This window comes from Prionailurus viverrinus, chromosome F2, assembly GCF_022837055.1.
Source record: "Prionailurus viverrinus isolate Anna chromosome F2, UM_Priviv_1.0, whole genome shotgun sequence".
In the NCBI taxonomy this organism is placed as follows: Eukaryota; Metazoa; Chordata; class Mammalia; order Carnivora; family Felidae; genus Prionailurus; species Prionailurus viverrinus.
Genome location: NC_062578.1, coordinates 45746421 through 45765743, shown reverse-complemented (window position 1 = coordinate 45765743; position 19323 = coordinate 45746421). Strand labels below are relative to the sequence as shown.

The following is a 19323-nucleotide window of genomic DNA, read 5'->3' as shown; positions in this document are numbered from 1 at the left end:
AGGAGAAAAAAGGGGGGGGAAGGTGTGGAAGGAAGGCAGAAAGGAATCTCATTCATCATAAGCAAAAATGTTATTAAACATCCATTTACTATATTCCAGGATACTGCAGTAAGGGCTGAAAAATATGACACAATCCTTATCTTCCAAGTGCTTACAATCTAGATAGGAGATATTAATCTAATTACATGCAACTGTCAAAGAGCATGATGAATGCTATGCTTTAAAATATTCTGCAAATTACAGACTGTCTAATTCAATCAAGCACTGGCAAAGTCTTCACAGGGGAGGTAACATAGTTTGGGTTCAGGACAAATTCTTAAGAAAGAAGGAGTTGTAGGCAGAACATGAACAGAGGCACAGAGGCACAAAGTACACAGTGAAGAGTTTAGTGTGAAGTATACTGCACAGAAAATGAAACTGATAAACTGGACACAGGGCTGGAAAGGTTAAGTTTAAGCCCTAATTGTGAACTGCCTTAACTATCATGCTGAGAAACATGAAATTTATCCTGAAGGTATTAAGAAGATGGTGAAAACTTCTATGGAAGGAAATGTAATAAAATTTGGGTTTTAGAAGTGAAAATTCTGATATTCACACAGAATATTTATCATTGTAATATACAGCTATATCATTGGGAGAGAGAGTGAAAAGAGAAGACCAATTAGTTGTTTTGCTTACCCTCAATGTTGCTCATTTTATTTCATTGTTGCTACAGTAGTTAGAAATTGATCTATTATGACCCCATACCATACTCTGGATATTAACCAAAATAAATTCATGAACTGTGTTTATTTGACCTGCATTTGATCCTTTTGCTTTTAAGTGGACAGCAGGAAAAAGAAATTCTGATCTTTGACTAATTTGAGGGTCCTGCACTCCAAAGGAAAACTCCAGGCCTAAAAATTTCATTATTCTTTTGTCTAATGATGTAAGTTGGGACATATAATTGCAATCATTTTCAAGTATCCACTAAGTATATTATTTTACGTATTTGCTGAAAGTATCATTTAAGTTTCATTTCTTCAAACTTTTTTTAAATTTGAGAGAGAAGAGCGCATGCATGTGAGTGGAGGAGAGGAACAGAAGGGAGAGGGAGAAAGAGAGGGAGAGGGGGAGGGGGAGGGGGAGGGGGAGAGGAAATCTCAAGCAGGCTCCATGCTCAACACTGAGCTGGACACGAAGCTTGATCCTGTGACCTTGGGATCATGACCTGAGCTGGAATGAAGAGCTCCTCAACCGACTGAGCCACCCAGGTGCCCCCAAATTTGTTTTAAATACTCAAAGAGAAAGAAAGAAAAATTGGTTGATTAACTGAGGTTTCTACTTCTAAAGATACCTCCAAGCATTCCACTTATATTGCCCCAGAGAGAGGAGGATGCCCCAGAACCCAGACAAGAGTCAAATTCTTTCGTTAATATTATCCCCATAAAACTCTGACACAACTCTGAGTGACCCTGAATTGACTTTACATTACTTACTTCTTTAGCCCAGTATAACTGAAGATCATAGATAAGTTCTCTATCTCTGCTAGAGAAAAATAAAGTTATATTTTGCACACTTGATTAGAAAACTGAGAACTGTGCCTGATACATACACATATATTACAAAATTAGAATAACCAATAACCAACCAACCTGAATGATCCTAAAAGACCATATCCCTCCAACCCCCAATACTTGCCACATAACACTGCCTTAATATTCTGGGGTTAATTCTTTCATGTCCTTAATCTCCATTCATCTCCATTTACATCAGCCAACAGGAGAAGCCCAAAACTCTAAACATCCCTTATGACCCAGGCTCATCACCAAAGAGCTCTGTGTAACCCTAAGTGATGCCATCTCTCATTTGACAACACTGAAATCTCTTCTGTTCTGCCCTCTAAAACTCAGATCACTAGTAAAATCTCCCATATCTTCCTAAAACTTTTCTCTGAACTTACTCTCCAATTTTTTTTCTAACAAATCAGAGGACACTGCTTTCTGGGAAGTCCTCTTAACTAGCTGTTTTCTCTGCCATATCCTGCAAAGAACTGGGCCTGGGAATAGGCTCAACGGCTTCCCTGATCCTCACTGCCACTATTTTTTTTTTTTTTAATCTCCTCCCTAAAAAAAAAAAAAAAAAAAAAAAAAAAAAAAAAAAACCTCACTGTGGATTTCATGTCTTCCAACCATACACCCATCACTACTTCTTACTGCAATAATCTATATGATCCAGAGGTCAACACCCTCACCCACATTCTTTGAAGATTTTAGCTCCAGGATCACTGTCACTCTCTGCATCAGAGACAAGAGTCCTCATTAAACATTCTACCTGCTCCCCTATATTACTCAGTCTGCAGCAAGGCAAGCCTATGTGAATGATTCTCACCGATAACATATGACCTAAAGCTAGATAGTACCTCTCTAAGCTTTAGAGGCAATCAAGAGCAAGTGTGCTTTCCTTATTTCTTTCTCTTTGCTTATCTGCTGGCTGAATGCAGAACATCCACAGGATCAGCAGTGTGACTAAATGGCAGATGCCCAAGTGACTGCTTGCAAAAGAGTTAAACTGTGACCACAGCAATGTACTTTTCCTGAATAAGAAATCAATTCTCTTGTGTCGAGAGACTGAGATTTTTGTGGTTGCTTTTTAGAACCGGTGGACAGCACTGACTAATAGGACCTATTAGAGGAAACTGAAACATTTGACCATTGCCACCTTCTTGACACACTTTCTTAAATCCTTCTGGACACTGCTGTCTCTGTGTTCCCTTCCTACCTCACTACCAGCTTTATTGGTTTTCTTGCTACTTCATTTTCCCTAACTCTAAATGTTGCAGTGTCCAAAGATTCAGTCTTTGGGCTATTACAAATCTCTACAAAAGCTCTCTTCTTAGATGATCTCACTTAGTGTCATGACTTTAAGTATCTTCTACATGGTGACAATTCCCAGGAAACACTCTTGATCTAGCCTCTAAACACCAAACTATTTATCTGTCCATTCAACATCTCCATTTAGATGTTTAATGGAATTTCAAATTTAACATGGCCAAAGCAAAACTCTTATGTCTTCCTCTGTCCCCACACCTTTGCTTTTATATTCTTTAAAGTCTCAGAAAACAGCAAATCTACCCTTCCAGTTGCTCAGTGAAAATAACTGATCCCCTCTCTCACACACACCACACATCTAGACAGCTGGCGCAATTCTCTTGGCTCCATCTCAAAATATATCATAAATTTGACGTTATTTCCTCTAGTGATACTTCACTCAGCCAAGTCACCATGATTATAGGCAGATACTACCTCAATAAGCTACAGGTCAACAGGTCCACTTGCTGCTATACTTTCTTCCCTATGGTCTAGTCTCAACACAACACCCAAAGTGACACTATTAACATAGCCAAAAAGAGTTCTATCATTTCCCTAACCAATATCCTTCTCTGGCATCCTGTATTACTCACTTTTACTAGTCCAAATCCTTACAATGACTTATTAGTCCCTACAGGATTTTTCTTCCCCATTGCCTTACTTCCTCTTCCATCCCTCTTCCCAGTGATCTCTGCTCCAGCCTGGTTGACCTCCTTGCTTTTCCCTGAAAGCAAAAATACTAGCCGAAATACTGGGTTAGAGAACACAGTAGAAGAGGAACCACATCCCCACCACCTTTCTCCCAATCCATTTCCTCAAGGCTGTGGGACATTTCAGAAGGATTTGGAGAATTTTAGCAAAGCAGGAATAAAGGCAGACCGATACCAGTCTGTGAATCTTATTATAGACCTATTCTTCCATTCTGTTGCTGTGGCTTGGAAAGCACTTGAAAATGAGAAAGAGGAAAATGTTGGCCTCTTCCAAAACTTATGAGCTATGGAAAAGTAAGACTTCAATTCAGTAAGCATGGTTGAGTGCCTACTTGTAACTAGGACCTAAAGGTAACAAAGATGTGTAAGAATGAGATTGTGCTTTTGAAAAGCATATTTTGAAAAAGGGAAATAGGTGGGTAACAGACTTACTAAATGGACAGGTAGTGCAATAATTGTAGCATTACTGTCTTATAATGACCCTTTATCCTGTTCTAAATCACATATGTACAGTAATGAAAAAGAAGCTATTACTCATTCATAATCCTAATAATGATTTTGGTGTCACCAGAAAGAAATATAAACATGCCTCTTGCAAAAGAAAAAAAAGTCAATTTTCAGGTTCATAAATAACCTAACTCTGTACTTTTTTCTCCATTTCCATGGCTAAAATCTGCTGAAAATGTTCATTTCTATAAAGAAGGGTAACTCACATTTCTGGAAGGGTCCTTCTCCTTCTGCTCCATCCTACAAACTGCTTTCAACCATAGGATACTATTCAAGAATTAATTGCACCATACATAAAAAAAATCAAAGTTCTCTATCTGGTTTTCGAAGCCTTGTATAAGCTGGTCTTGCCTCTCTGAATCTGTTCAACTTTATTTTCCACTATTTCCACTGAAGAATCTCCACTCCAATCAATGTCTTCCCCTCCCCCGTTATTCCCATCCAAGCGACCTGCCCCCTCTTGATTATTGCAAATCTTATCTACTTAAGACATACCACAAGTTGTACTTCTCTAATGAAAATTTTTCCAGTTCTTAAAGTATATAATAATGGCACCTTTCCCCTAAATTTTCCTCAGTTTTATAAATCCGGCCACATTGTACATGACTTTTTTTTTTTTTTACCTGTTAGAACCTAAAGTTCATGAGAACAAGAGCCATGTCATCTACTGCTTTCAATTTCCCAAAGTACTTAACACAGAGTTAAGAACACTGTAGGAACTACAAATTCTATTTACTGACTATCTGACTAAAGATAAAATCTAACATCAATATCTTGGGTTACACATGGACTACTCTTGTCAGTATTCAACACTATAAAACATAATTAAATGTGTGATGCAGCAGGAATATCCTGAAAGATTATGTGCACCAATTTAAAATGTAATACAAGATGCTACTTCTATTCTTATCGAAACTAGAACAAGCAATCCTAAAATTCATATGGAACCACAAAAGACCCCGAATAGCCAAAGTAATTTTGAAGAAGAAGACCAAAGCAGGAGGCATCACAATCCCAGACTTTAGCCTCTACTACAAAGCTGTAATCATCAAGACAGCATGGTATTGGCACAAAAACAGACACATAGACCAATGGAATAGAATAGAAACCCCAGAATTAGACCCACAAACGTATGGCCAACTCATCTTTGACAAAGCAGGAAAGAACATCCAATGGAAAAAAGACAGTCTCTTTAACAAATGGTGCTGGGAGAACTGGACAGCAACATGCAGAAGGTTGAAACTAGACCACTTTCTCACACCATTCACAAAAATAAACTCAAAATGAATAAAGGACCTGAATGTGAGACAGGAAACCATCAAAACCTTAGAGGAGAAAGCAGGAAAAGACCTCTCTGACCTCAGCCGTAGCAATCTCTTACTCGACACATCCCCAAAGGCAAGGGAATTAAAAGCAAAAGTGAATTACTGGGACCTTATGAAGATAAAAAGTTTCTGCACAGCAAAGGAAACAACCAACAAAACTAAAAGGCAACCAATAGAATGGGAAAAGATATTTGCAAATGACATATCGGACAAAGGGCTAGTATCCAAAATCTATAAAGAGCTCACCAAACTCCACACCCAAAAAGCAAATAACCCAGTGAAGAAATGGGCAGAAAACATGAATAGACACTTCTCTAAAGAAGACATCCGGATGGCCAACAGGCACATGAAAAGATGTTCAACGTCGCTCCTTATCAGGGAAATACAAATCAAAACCACACTCAGAGAACCACGCCAGTGAGAGTGGCCAAAATGAACAAATCAGGAGACTATAGATGCTGGAGAGGATGTGGAGAAACAGGAACCCTCTTGCACTGTTGGCGGGAATGCAAATTGGTGCAGCCGCTCTGGAAAGCAGTGTGGAGGTTCCTCAGAAAATTAAAAATAGACCTACCCTATGACCCAGCAATAGCACTGCTAGGAATTTATCCAAGGGATACAGGAGTACTAATGCATAGGGGCACTTGTACCCCAATGTTCATAGCAGCACTCTCAACAATAGCCAAATTATGGAAAGAGCCTAAATGTCCATCAACTGATGAATGGATAAAGAAATTGTGGTTTATATACACAATGGAATACTACGTGGCAATGAGAAAGAATGAAATATGGCCTTTTGTAGCAACGTGGATGGAACTGGAGAGTGTGATGCTAAGTGAAATAAGCCATACAGAGAAAGACAGATACCATATGGTTTCACTCTTATGTGGATCCTGAGAAACTTAACAGAAACCCATGGGGGAGGGGAAGGAAAAAAAAAAAAAAGAGGTTAGAGTGGGAGAGAGCCAAAGCATAAGAGACTGTTAAAAACTGAGAATAAACTGAGGGTTGATGGGGGGTGGGAAGGAGGGGAGGGTGGGTGATGGGTATTGAGGAGGGCACCTTTGGGATGAGCACTGGGTGTTGTATGGAAACCAATTTGACAATAAATTTCATATGTTAAAAAAAGAAAAAAAAACACAAGATGCTACTTCTCCTGAATAATTGATAAATATCCCTGGGAAATCTGGGAACAGACATCAAAAGGTATAGGACATCAATACAAATAAATTAAAGAAATGGGAGCAAAAAAGTTTGAGGAATGTGATATTTAAGCCCCTAAATAAAAAATAAAAAGAGAAAAAGGTTTTATTGAGTCGTATAGTTATTTACTAAATACCTGCTCAATGCCAGAAATCGGTGTTAGATTCTGGGAAGAAAGTAAATAAGTCTTGGGGAAAAACAGTTTATTCAATAAATGGTGCTGGGAAAACTGGACAGCCATATATGAAAGAATGAAACTGGAGCCCTATCTTACACCAGACACAAAAACTAACTCAAATGGATTAAGGACTTAACAAAATGTCACACCTGAACCATAACGCACAGGCAGTAAGCTCTGTGACATTGATCCTGGCAATCAGTTTTTGAATCTGACACCAAAAGCAAAGGCAACATAAGCAAAAATAAACTAGTGGGACTATATCAAACTAAAAGGCTTCCGCACAGCAATGGAAACCAGCAACAAAATGAAAAGGCAAACTACTGAATACGAGAAACTATCTGCAAATCATCTATCTGGCAAGGGGTTAATATCCAAAATATGTAAAGAACTCATACAACTCAATAGCAAAAACAAACAAAAAATCTAATTAAAAATTGGTCAGAAGATCTAAATAAACATTTTCCAAAGAAGGCATACCGATGGCCCATAGGTACATAAAAGATGCTCAAAATCATTAATTGTCAAGGAAATGTAAGTCAAAACCAAACTAATATATTACTTCACACCTGTGAGAAAGGCTATTATCAAAAAGACAAGATATAACAAGTGCTGGTGAGGATGCAGAAAAACGGGTATTCTTGTGCACTACTGGTTGAAATGTAAATTCGTGAAGCCATTATGAACAACAGTATAGAAAGTTCCTTCAAAAATTAAAAACAGAACTATTATATGATCTAACAATTCCACCTTTGTGTATTCATCTGAAGAAAATGAAAATACTAACTAGAAAAGATATATGCACCTCCATGTTCACTGTAGTATTACTTACACTAGTCAAGATATAGAAACAACCTAAGTGTCTGCTTATAGATGAATGGAAAAAGAAAATGAGGTTAATACACATATACACATATATGTATCTATATATGTATAGGCATGTGTGTGTATATATATTATATGGAAACATATAATGAAATATTATTCAGCCATAAAAAATGAAAATCTTGCCATTTGTAATAACAGAGATGGGTTGCAAGGACAGTGAGATAAGTCAGACAAAGAAAGACAAATACCATATGATCTCATTTCTATGTGGAACTTAAAAACAAAACAAAACAAAAACCAAACTCATAGATACAAAGAACAGGCTGGTGGTTTCCAGAGAAAAGGGGTGGACGAAATGGGTGAAGGGTGTGTCTGAAATGGGTTAAGGGGGTGAAAAGGTACATACTTCCAGCATAAAAGAAATAAGTCATGGGGATGTAATGTACAGTATGGTGACTATATTCAATAACACTGTATTGCATATTTGATGGTCTCTCAGAGAGTAAATATTAAAAAATTTTTCATCACAAGAAAAAATTTTTGGTAACTATGTATAGGGATGGATAATAACTAGCCCAATTGTGACCATTTCACAGTGTACATGTGTATTGTAGCACTATGCTGTAAACCTGAGATAAATGTAACATATGTCAATTATACCTCAACTTTTAAAAAGTGAACAAGTCAGATATGGTTCTTGATACACATATTCTAGACTAAGAGAAAGAAAAGAAAGAATGAAAAACTCTGGTAGGTGTTACAAGGGCAGAAAAGAGATGCTAAGGTAGGGAATCCTGGCAGAGTGGCACAGATCTACTTGAGAAAGACTGAATAGAGGTTTCTTTACTGAAAGCATAACATTTAAACTAAGACTAGGAGTATGAAGAGTACATAGCTATAAAAAGAGCAATGAACTTTTGCCTTGTTCCATCTGAGAGAGCAAGATGGGTCACCAGGAGCTCTACTGTGGCCATCCAAGGAAATTTGGCCTGGGTTGTCATTCCTGCCCCATCTGCACAAACCAGCAAGGTCTGATGTGGAAATACTGTGTCACTATGTGCCTCCAGGGTCTCCTTCAGTATGGGAAGAATATGGGCTTCATTAAATTGGATTATGTGAGCCACCTTGAATGGGTCCTCCAAGATACCTACTGTAATGCCTATTCATTGTACATAAAATAAAAATACTTCCATTTTGAGTGTTTTAGTGTGTACGTGGGGGGTGCGGGAGCAATGAGAACAGTGGAAACAGCACATGCAAAAGATACCAGGCAAGAAAAAGCATGGAGTGTTTGAAGAAAGAGGATCATTGTAAGAAAAAAAAATGACAAATGATGAATGGAAGAACAGGACAGAGGCTAAATCAGGTCAAACTTTGTAGGCCATGGTAAGGAGTTTGGATTTTTATCTCAAATGCAATAAGAAGTTACTGAAGTGTTTTAAGCAGGGAATAAAATCATCCAATTTAGATTTGTAATAGGATGATTCTTGCTGTCATCTGGACAATGGATTAGGGTAACTGAGAACAGATGATGAGATAATTTGGAAATGACACAAGCAAAACTATTTAGGACATCCTTACATTATTCTGTACAAGAAATTATGTGGCTCTGATTTGGGATGCAGCATATGAACAGAATGGACAGGGGAAAAAAGCCACTGAATTCAAAGTTTCATCCTTGAATAACATGGTCAATGGTGGTGGTGGGGTGGGGTGCATAGTTGTACAGATCTGACACATTAGGCTTGAGTGGTTGAGTGGCCTGTAAGATACCTAAACAGAAATGTAGACAACTGGATGTGAGACAGGAAGGAAGGGAGGAAGGGAGGGAGGGAGGGAGGGAGGGAGGGGAGACTGGTATAACAAAACAACTCAGTCAAGACAAATGTAGCATAGATCATCAGTGTGAAAGAAGTGTTATTATATAAACATGAATGGAAATACTGGCCTTTAACGCAACTTTAAGATGATTAATATCAAACAGAGAAAAGAAAATATAAAATTACCCTGGAAGGAACTAGATAAAACAATAAGCTTCACTTTGCTTAGAGCTTATACCTTTCCTTTTAAAATATAAACATAAAAAAATGTCAAATTTACTTTCTATCTGAATGTGTTATCATTTTCTAGAACTTCCACATACCTTCCTTTTAAAAAAATGTTCATTTAAAAAATTTTTTTAAATGTTTTATTATCTATTTTTGAGAAAAGAGAGAGACAGAGCGTGAGTGGGGGAGGGGCAGGGATAGAGGGAGACAGAATCTGAAGCAGGCTCCAGGCTCTCAGCTGTCAGCACAGAGCCCAATGCAGGGCTTGAACCCATGGACCGCGAGATCATGACCTGAGCTAAAGTCAAACACTTGACCAACTGAGCCACCCAGGTTCCTCTAAAATGTCTACTTTTTAAATTTATTTTTGAAGAGAGAAGAAGAAAAAGAACACAGGCAGGGGAAGGACAGGGAGAGGGAGACAGAGAATCCCAAGCAGGCTCCGTGCTGTCAGAGCAGAGCCTGATGCGGGGCTTAAACTCACAAACCATGAGATCATGACCTGAGCTAAAATCTAGAGTCCAACACTTAACCAACTGAGCACCCAGGTGCCACTTTATTTAAGTCTTATAATAATACTTAAATCTGTGAGCTTTTGTTTGTATACTTATTACCATATTCTAAATGAAGAAAATCCAGGTGTATGAGGTTAGCTTGACATGGGAGTAGGAATAGGATCAAAAGGTAAATTTTTTTGGTCTCTAATCTACTAGTTTTTCCACCATACCTTCTTAACTTGATCCGTATCTTACACTGATCATTATTTTTGGCAACTTAATTTGGCAACATAAATTTAAATAACTTGAAGAAAAAGTGATTTTTACATAGTAAGACTATTTTTAAATTTCTAGAGTTTAGAGAGTATATAAAGCTTTAAGCAACTTGCCATAGAAACTGCAATAATGCCTGAGACTTTTCATCAAAATACAAACTACATTCGATACTATCACTCTTGAAAGCCCCTTGGGAAATAATGGCTTTTGGATTCTGCAGTCAGCGTGACATGGCATGCAAAATTGCATCTCATGCTGAGCCAACCAGGAAAATATATGTCATCACCATGTGACATTCAGAATTTCATCTGGAAACTATAATCTTGTTCTGACTGCTAAAAAAAGGGGGGGGGGGAGGAAGACTGCATACAAAACAATTTGGTTGAATTTTAGCTGAATTCCTGCCAGTTCATGTAAAAACTAAAATAACTTATTTCCAAAGAACTCTGTATTCAAAAACCTTTCAATGTACTTATTAACATCACAACGTTTTCTCAAAGAACTTCAAAATTAACTGACATACTTTTGAAATCTTATGATGGCTCAAATTAATGAATCACTAGAAAAAGTTCTTTATAATGAAACAAAGTTGTAAAATTAATAAACTGTCTGAAGTAGAACATCAAAAACACTTCCTAATTCCTTTACCCCAAATGAATAAACTCTAGATAAAGAAACATGAAACCTGCTGTAGGCAGCCATCTGTCTTATGCATCCTGTAGCTTTCAAGTTTAGATTTTCTCCTGGGCTCCTAATTCATATGTGCAATACCTTCATAAACCATTTACCTCATCCTATCAAAACACAAATCTGTGAATGTGATTTAGTCTAAGTGTTATATAATCAACATTTTGTGTTTTAAACCTGTTGTGACTAATTGGAAAATGAAAAATTAGTGGACATAAACTAGAATGCCTGCCTGCCTCACAAATTATTCCCAGGAGCCATGTTTTGCTACTCTTCCATCTTCTGGTGTAACATCTCATGCTCCTAAACACAGAAAAGGATATATGACCTAACTTGGGCTGCGACTGGGCCAATCATAGTACCTAACCTCCCGGGCCACAGTGATTAAGATGTATGCACATGATCTAAGTAAGAGAGGCCAAACAAAATCCTCCTCAGGTAGGTTTTCAACAGATACTCGACCAGATCTTTCTCTTTGATCACAGAGAATTAAGTATGTGAGTCCACAGGAACCACAGCCATGTACACTGCTAAGCCAAGAAACCTATGTCCAGTAAAAAAAAAAAAGTTAAACCAACAAAAAAGGCAGAATCCTGATGGTATGGAGTCTCTGTTTTGAAGTCACTCCAAAGGAAAGATCTTTGCTTTTCTTACCATTTTGGTTATGCGAATCAACAAAATATTCCTGCTTTTTAAAATTTAAAATAAATTTTAAAAGTTTCAGTCTCTTACAACCAGAATCCTAATTTAAAAATGTGTTCTTCCCTATTAAAAGAGTCACCTATCTATTAAGAGGAAAACCAGGCAATTCTTAATAGGTGTACCTGCCCAGCCCTCACAATATCATTACACAGCCTACATCCAAAATGCCCAAGCATATCATGGAGCTTACTTCCCCATTTCACAACCTTACTTCTTCAAGAACTATCCAACCTTACTGCCTACCTTCCTTAATTGGCTCTCACTCCTTCCATTATCATATCCACTGGTCATTGTCTCTATGACACTGCCTGAACTTGCATATTTGGAGATGCTATTGATTTTATCTCCAATTCCAGAAGATTTCTTCAACTACGTTAGTCAATACTTTTCCCAGTTTAACTAGGCTCCTTGGCACTCTCCCACCTGAGCCTTATAAGGAACTTCCTTCAGATAACCCTAAACTTACATGTAACAACATCCTAATATAGCAGTGAGCTCCAATAATGTAGTGTGCAAAACTGTAAGACCATCCATTGAGCTCTGGGGAAAAATATGAGAATGTCTGTTCATATTTACTTTTATCTAAAAATGAGAAAGACACATAGTTTGTTAATATTTAGTAAATTAGGATTACATTGAGGTCCATCCCTATGTCAGAAGGCTACAGATAACAAAATGCTAAATGTACTGGAGGAAAATTAGACATTCAATAACAAGAAGAAATTGGCACGGGCCCTTCAATCTTTCATTGACTTTAAATTAATTGTGGCATATTACCTACATACACAAAGTTCATCAGATTTCTAAATTTTGTTCTCTACCTTTAACTAATCCTCATAATTTGTATATACATTTTCAAAAGATTCCTATATAACAGACATATCTAAACCTATGGATTAAAGATATCACTAATTTATTTAAAAGAAAAAGGCAACACTTCCCCATTAAGTTGGAAGACTGTGTTATTGATATAAGGAAGATGGAAATCTACCACCCTTATTTCAACAAAGGCCTTTGACAAAATGGGTAGGACTGAAAAAATAAGTGTCCTCAGTGCACTAATGATGGTCTTTTCCCTCTAGGATATAATGTATCTCAGTGAGGTGGCTTTTCAATGATGTCAGCCACTAAAATCAACTATTAAAATAAGCTGAATTAAGAACTAAGCCTTAAGTTTTTACAACACAGTATTAAATTTTATTTTAAGAAGTGAAGCACAATATTAGTCTCACTGAAATATTACTGATATATTGATATATTATTGATATATTAAAACTCTATCAGAATAAAAACATTTAAATGTTAATGAAATTATCTTTTGTGTTTTATAGTATACTAGTATAGTGATACACATATTTAATGTATATATCAATAAATGGTACACTCCAGATGCTTGCCCAAAGATTTTTGCCAAATAGGGATGCACTAAGAAAAAAAGTGAAGGCTAGTAAAGATGAACTATTTGCAACCAGGCTGTGTTCTCTGTACTTGTTTTAATTTAATCACTTACTGTTTAGTAATGCTTTTAACAAAATATGAGCCTGCTTCAGATGTGTTCATGGAAACCAAAAACAGTGCTTTTCTGGGTTTTTTTCTCCTTTGTAGTCTAAATAAAATAATTCCAATAGAATGTAGAAATTAAAAATAATTTCTCAACATTAAAATACTTTACCTCCTAAAGTCATCTCCATTGAGAAAATTTAGAACAGTTTATATTCTACTTTCAAAGTAAAAAATGAGAGTAAAATTGGACATATTAAAAGAAATCATACCTAAATAAGTGGTCTGCTATACAAGACCTAGAGAAATTAAAAATAAGCCAAGAAGGTACAAATATGAATAATAATTACATATACTTTTCAAGAATCAAAGTTCCAAGAGGGAAAGAATTATGTGCATGCTACATAAATTGTAATATATTTTTTTTAAAAAATCAATAAACCTATTATGCTTAAAAAAATCAACACGTTTTTGGAATTAATGAACAAACACTAACTATAAAACATTCTGCCGCACACACCAAGAGACACACTAAAAAAATATAAATTACATTTTTTTATGAACTGATGATTTACTTGAGGAGTCCTCATATCAAAACTAGCAATGCAAGAAATTCAGGTATGTTGTAGTACCAAGTGAGTAGTGTAATTACCAGATATGTCTATAAAAGAAGATCATCAAATGATGCATAGATATGTTATGAAACATTAAAAAAACAAAATGTTAAAAATACTCCATAGCTACAACCATCTAGACTATTATGGCTGATATAACATTATAATATGGCATCTGTTGAAATTCTTTAGGAAGATAAGCTTAGAAATAAACATATAATTCAAATAATCAATTTTATGTCAAGTTCTACAGACCGTTAATGCTTTACCTCATAAATTCTAGATTTAGAAATAAAAAATAATGGTTCTTCAAAATACAAATGGAATAAGGCAATTTAGTAAATGTATATTTTCCTTAAGTTCTCTGATTACTTTCTGGATCGTTTTTCCAATTTTTTTTTTGATGTACTTCATTAGATATACTTCATTTTATTCTAAACCTTATTCTATTCCAAAAGGGGAAAATATACTTTAAACCACATTTTATCCCTGAGAGAATAAAATCAATTGTATATTATGCAATGTTTTCCAATGCTTTAATATTTTCCAATGAAATTAAATACCTAATTAATCACAAAGGAATGGAATTTTATGCTAAACTACATGATTAAAGTGAGCAACTTCTAATATACATAAGTCCACAAAAAATTTATTTTGCATACATTAATACTAACTTCACCCTATAACTAGGAACATACCTACTGAACATTCAAGTTTAATCAAATTAAGGACTTAAACACTTTTAGATGAATAACTATATTGTATTTATTTACAATGCACAGTTCTTAAAATTAGAATCCAAAATACATCAGTGCCTTCAGGAGCAATTTTTACTAGCAAAACTTGGAAATCCCACCATTTAAAGCCATCCTACAAGTTACATTGCCTGTGGACAAAATGATTTAAAAAAAAAATTTTTAACTTTTTAAAAAATTTTTTAAAAAATTTTATATATTTTTTGAGAGACAAAGAAAGAGTAAGCACAAGCAGGGGAGGGGCAGAGAGAGGGGGGATCAAGGATGCAAAGGTGACTTTGCTGACAGCTGTGAGCTGGATGTGGGGCCCAAACCCACGAACCAGGAGACCACAACCCAAGACATAACCAGTGTCTGTATACTCAAATTTCTTGACAGAGTGGGGTACACAGTGGCTGTTTCAAATCCCATCCATTTCCAAATAAGTGAAGCTCCTCAGGCCACGTGAAATTTTTCTGCCTCTTTGTTCTTGATGAGTCTACTGCGTACCAGGCAGTTGCCCACCCTCATCTTGAAGTGCTGTTCAGTTATGTCATATATATGTCATATGTACACAGGTATACATGCATATGCATACACCTTTACTGCCTACTTCTCAGAGTAATGCTTCTCAATCTCTCCATTGGCTCATTCTCCTTAATCTTTAAAGAAATAGTTGCTCAGAATTTAATTTGGGGCTTTTTTTCTCATTTTTCTGTGTATGCTTTCCCCGGGAGATGATACACTCTGTGGTTTTGATTGTGTATGATCCATATGTCAATGACTCATAAGCCTCTATCATTCACTGTGAAAAATCTAAGCAACATCTCAGACATGACAACACTTTCACTGACACTGTCTTCTGATACTCTCATTTAAAGGAAAATATTTTCTACTTTCTCCCAAAGCTCCAGCTTATGGTATTCCATTTTAAGTTCTGTGGCAGAGGCTGCTAAATAACCTGCAGTATCTATTCTCTTTTTTTTTTTTAGTTAGAGCCCAGTGTTTTGGTCATGCATATGGGCCTTTAAAAGTACAGACTACACTCCTGAGACCCTATACAGTTCTAGATATGATCACACGAGTAGTTTCTGGCCAAGAGTATAGTAGCAAAATTGAAGTGTAGAACATCTGTATACTTTTCAAAGAGGTAAGGCAACTTATTGTTTCTCATTTCTGCTCACTAAAATGCAGATACGATACACTGTTGAAGCATCCATTGTGGACAGTTAGTCAAGTCTGGTAACAAAGGCCACCCGTAATGGAATAAAAATGTACCTGACCCTGGAGAGCCTTAACACCTTGCGATGTCTACCGTTAAGCTTTCACATGACAGACAAAACTCAATCTTGTTTAAACTACTGTTACCGAGAGTTTTCTGATATTTTCAGCCAAAAGTAACTCAACCTTAATTATTATAACTACATTGTTTAACCCTTGCTTAGTTTAAAAATACTATATTTTCAGGGGCACCTGGGTGGTTCAGTCAGTTAAGCATCCAGCTCTTGGTTTCAGCTCAGGTCATGATCTCATAGTTCGTGGGTTCGAGCCTGTGTCAGGCTCTGTGCTGACACCGTGGAGCCTGCTTGGGATTCTCTCTCTCTCCCTCTCTCTCTCTCTGCCCCTCCCCTGTTCTCTCTCTCTCAAAATAAATAAATAAACTTAAAAAAGCAATTAAATAAACATACTGTATTTTGAAATGAGGTCAGAAAAAAATGTAATTAGGGATATTTTACCTGATAACCTAAGTTCCCTGTCAAACATTCTCAAAAAAATTCTGCAGTTTTTCTCGATTTGTAATATACACAAAGTGTTTTTAAAATTTCACGATTTTCATATTTAATTCTCTTTGAGAACTAAATAAGATTAAACTTCCATATTCCTGACAAAAAATGTAAACATCTGAAACATCATAAATTTTTTATTTTTTGAAACACACCAATGGTTGTGAGATATACTTAAAAATATGTATTAAGAAAGAAAAAATATGTCAGCAATAGCACTTCACTTCTGAGTGTCATCCAGGAACTTAACACTGAATTAACACCCAATTAAAGAGTGGCAGAATCTTCCATGCTCATCACAGAGGTATAGGTGTTTCCCATCATATCCTTATTGGTAGCTCTGATGTAAAATTCTTCACTATTTTCATCCTATGGGACTGGGCTGAAAATTTAGAGTAATCTCTTGACAAAAAGAATGCCCTGAAGTTAGCCAGTTATATATTGCGTATTAGAGGTAAAAGAGTAGATGACTAAATTTGCACAGACTTGATTTTTAGGGCTTCTTTTGCCTCTAAGAAATGAAAGAAGGAAACTAATATTCACAGAATGACTACGATAATCTGGAACTTTATGTGTGTGTGTGAGTGAGTGAGTGAGTGAGTGAATGAGAGAGAGAGAGAGAGAGAGAGAGAGAAAGAGAAAGAAAGAGAGAGTGTGTGTGAATTTCCTACAGGTTCATTAATACACTGAAAAAATATGCTAGCTACTGAAAGTCACCAGGGTGCTACATACTTTTCAAGTGTTATTTTCCATAATCTGCTAAATAGCTTCATCAAAGCACTTCACACAGCACTGGAAAAAAATTTCCCAACTGGAATGTGAAGCACAGAGTAAAACAGTGATCAAACCTAGAAAGAGTTTTCAAAAAGGATTAAATAGTTTAACCTATTATTCTTCCTTTATAAATCAAGAAGCAATACAAATATTCATATTGAGATTTATTTTAAGTTTTTATTTAAATTCCAGTTAACATAGAGTGTAATATTTGTTTCAGATGGTAATACAGTGATTCAGTACTTCCATGAAACACCAGGTGCTTATCACAGCAAGTCCTCTCCTTAATCCCCATCACCTATTCCATCCACTGATGAATAAAGATGAGGTATGTGTATATATGTGTATACACACACACACACACACACACACACACACACACACACACACACAGAGGAATATTACTCAGCCATCAAAAAGAATGAAATCTTGCCATTTGCAGTGACATGGATGGAGGTATAGAGTATAATGCTAGGCAAAATAAATCAAAGAAAGACATATACCATATGATTTCACTCATATGTGAAATCTAGAAAACAAAATAAATGAGCAAAAAAACCCCCAAGAAATAGACTCTTAACTATAGAAAACTGACAGTTACCAGAGGAGAGGTGGGGGGGGGGGGAGGTGGCAATTAAATACATAATCTGGAAAAAATCTCACTAAACCATTTTTAACCTTGGATAAGCTGCCTGACCTCTTTATTAATCAATCTCCATAATTATAAAGTGAAGGGGTTAGATTGGATAATTTATTCCAAGATACATATACAATCCTGTATGATTTTTTCTAAAGACACATGCATGGCTCCCTCCTTTACCTTTACCTGCTTCAAGTATGTGGTCAAACTTTCAGTGAGACCTACTCTATCCAAATTATCATCCCCCATCAACTAAAGTTCTGAACACTTTTTTTTTCCATTTTATGCTCTTCATTTGGCTTCATTTTGGCAAGTTTCTATTGCTATGTCTTCAAGGTTGATTTCTTTTTCAGTAATGTATACTCTATTGCTAATTCTACCCAGTTTCTCCATTCACATATATTTTTCAACTCTAGAGCTGGGCTTGATTCTTTATTATATCTTCCATTTCCCTACAAAATGTACTCATCTCTCCTTAAATACTTTAACATAGTTACAATACGTGTTTGAATGTACAAGTATTTTTTTTCTGTTTTTTTTTTTAATATATGAAATTTATTGTCAAATTGGTTTCCATACAACACCCAGTGCTCATCCCAAAAGGTGCCCTCCTCAATACCCATCACCCACCCTCTCCTCCCTCCCACCCCCCATCAACCCTCAGTTTGTTCTCAGTTTTTAACAGTCTCTTATGCTTTGGCTCTCTCCCACTCTAACCTCTTTTTTTTTTTTAATATACCTACTAATTCCATCATCTATGCCATCTCTTTATTTATATTGGCTTCTTTTTCTGGTCAAAGTTTCCTACTTCTTTGCATCTCCTTTGGCTTTTGATTGAATATGTTACACTGTGATTTTAACTTGTTACATGTCTGGATCTTCTTATGTTCCTCATAATAGTGTTGGGCTTCATTTTGCCAGCACTTATTCACTGTTTTTGTTGCTTCAGAGCCTTTTTTAAACTGTTTAAAGTGAGTCGAGGGTAGCCTTCATATTTTTGATACTTTATGTCCACTATGAACACTATGGAGGCATGGCTTTTCTGGAATCCCTATTGAATGTCCTGAATAATCAGTGGGATTGCATTTTATGGACAGTAGGACCTGAATGCCTTCTAGCCCTGTGTGAGCTCTCATTCAGACCACAGTTCCTTGGTCATCTTTCACCCAACTGTGTAGAGTCTCATCCAATGCATGCATGTCTTACTATTTATTTAGCAAATATTCAATGAGAACACTACTTTCTCTCTCTCTAGAATTGTATTCCATGATTTGCAGTCATCTCCACCTCCTAATGCTTCAGTCACTCTACCTCCCTAAACTTCGATTCAGCAAGACAGCTGAGCTCAGCTTAATATATTGCACCCTGCTCTACGGTCTGGAGCATGCCGTTAGCAAGAAAGCCAGGGCAATTCTAGGGCTTGACTATTTTGTTTCTCTTTTACGATGAATCACAGTTCTGTACTGC

At 36.3% G+C, this 19323-nt stretch overlaps 2 protein-coding genes across 10 annotated transcripts in view; one reads left to right on the top strand and one right to left on the bottom strand.

The window, feature by feature from the left end:
• Positions 1–19323, bottom strand: part of VPS13B (vacuolar protein sorting 13 homolog B) — an 843987-nt gene that overhangs the window by 441934 nt on the left and 382730 nt on the right. The window lies entirely within an intron of this gene.
• LOC125156661 (40S ribosomal protein S29-like) lies at positions 8545–8781 on the top strand. The gene has a single exon (XM_047842843.1). The coding sequence runs from the start codon at positions 8545–8547 to the stop codon at positions 8779–8781; it is 237 nt and encodes a 78-aa protein (XP_047698799.1).